The sequence below is a fragment of the Vollenhovia emeryi genome, unplaced genomic scaffold (assembly GCF_000949405.1).
Source record: "Vollenhovia emeryi isolate VEMERY1.0 unplaced genomic scaffold, V.emery_V1.0 DF947993.1, whole genome shotgun sequence".
Classification (NCBI taxonomy): Eukaryota; Metazoa; Arthropoda; class Insecta; order Hymenoptera; family Formicidae; genus Vollenhovia; species Vollenhovia emeryi.
The window spans coordinates 1-1566 of NW_011958373.1; the positions used below are offsets into that span (position 1 = coordinate 1).

A 1566-nucleotide genomic window follows, 5' to 3' on the forward strand; every position below is an offset into this window, starting at 1 on the left:
CCAAACCGTTCTAAGACAAAGACTTACATACATTGAGTGCGAGGTACTACCGCGACGCAACCAAGCTCATTATCCATCCTTGTGCCAGCACCGCGCACGAGTGAGTCGCAAAATGCCTCAACTATTAGAGATGCAGCTTTCGCTGCTCCATTCCGTGTCCAAGGCACTGGACAATCTCAAGAAGATCGGGAGGAACAATTTCACTCCCGCCAAACTCCGTTCGAGAATGACGTCGCTGAAGGAGACGTGGCAGCAGTGCAAGCAAGGACACGCCGCGCTCTCGAGCCAGTACACCGAATCCGAGCGAGAGACAATTCCGTACTTTGCTGAGGGTCAACTTGACGCGCACGAGGACATTTTTCTGGCGACACTGGACTACATGACTGAGCAATTGGAAATCCTCGAGCCTATCGTGAGACACAACCAAACCTCTGCTAATGTTTCGGTATCAGAGATCTCCGAATCATCATCACTGTCGCTACAGCATCTTCCGCCGATCAAACTGCCTCCTTTCTCCGGGGACGCGGCTGATTGGGAGACTTTTCGCGACCGATTCAAATCGTTAATCATCGCAAATAAAGACATTTCAAACTTCTCTAGAATGCATTTTCTGGCATCCAGCTTAACTGGTCGCGCTCGCGACACTATATCCGGAATTTCCATTACCGCCGATAACTTCCAAACAGCGTGGGACGCACTTGTTGCTCGTTTTGAAAATAAGCGAAAATTAATAGATGTTCACGTTGCGTCACTCTACAATTTACCTTCGGTTTCCCGCGAGTCCGCCGTTGAACTCCACGCTTTACGCGATCAAGCGGAGCGCGCGATATCCGCCTTGAAGCAACTAAAGCGAAGCTCGGACGAACAGTTAAGCGATATACTTGTTTACCTCGTATCGCAAAAACTAGATCCCGCGACGAAACGAGCGTGGAAATTGAAATGCTGTTCCGACAATTCAGACACGGTTCCCACGTATGAAACTCTTAAGAAATTCATAAACTCGCGCGCTGTTGCCCTCGAGGAGATCGCTCCCGCGGCGTCCGCCAAGCCTCGGCAGGCCAGGGCACACAACGTCGCCGCGACGAAATCAAAAGAGGTAGCGTGCCCATTGTGCAAAGGCGCTCATTACTTGAGCAAGTGTACCAAGTTCTTGAGCAAGAGTGCGACTCAGAGACGCGACTTAGTAAAGCAGACAAATCGATGCTATAATTGCCTGAGTGCTCGGCACAGTGTTAGCGATTGTACAAGCACATTCACGTGCCGCACGTGCCAGCAAAAGCATCACACGCTTTTGCACTCTGAGTCGATCTCTTCCTCAACTGCTACGCCGACGCCCGATCAATCCGACCATGCGAATACGACCGGAGAGTTGCCCGCCAACTCGCAAGTATCCGCGATGAATGCGATCGCCGCCGACGCGGATCCCACGCCGGTCTTACTCGCCACCGCCGAGGTTTCTGTCCGCTCACGCGATCACCGAACCGAAACCGTCAGGGCCCTGCTGGACCAGGGTTCCGAAGTTACGTTCATAAGCGAACGACTCGCGCAATCCTTACGCGTTAAACG

General features: G+C 52.2%; 1 protein-coding gene across 1 annotated transcript; it reads left to right on the plus strand.

Moving 5' to 3' along the window:
- Nucleotides 1–112: 112 nt before the first annotated feature.
- Nucleotides 113–1558, plus strand: LOC105557311 (the record flags this gene model as incomplete). Its single annotated transcript, XM_012004512.1, has 1 exon — nucleotides 113–1558. A coding segment is annotated over exon 1 (1446 nt), but the record flags the coding sequence as incomplete, so codon positions are not given.
- Between the last annotated feature and the right edge of the window lie 8 nt (nucleotides 1559–1566).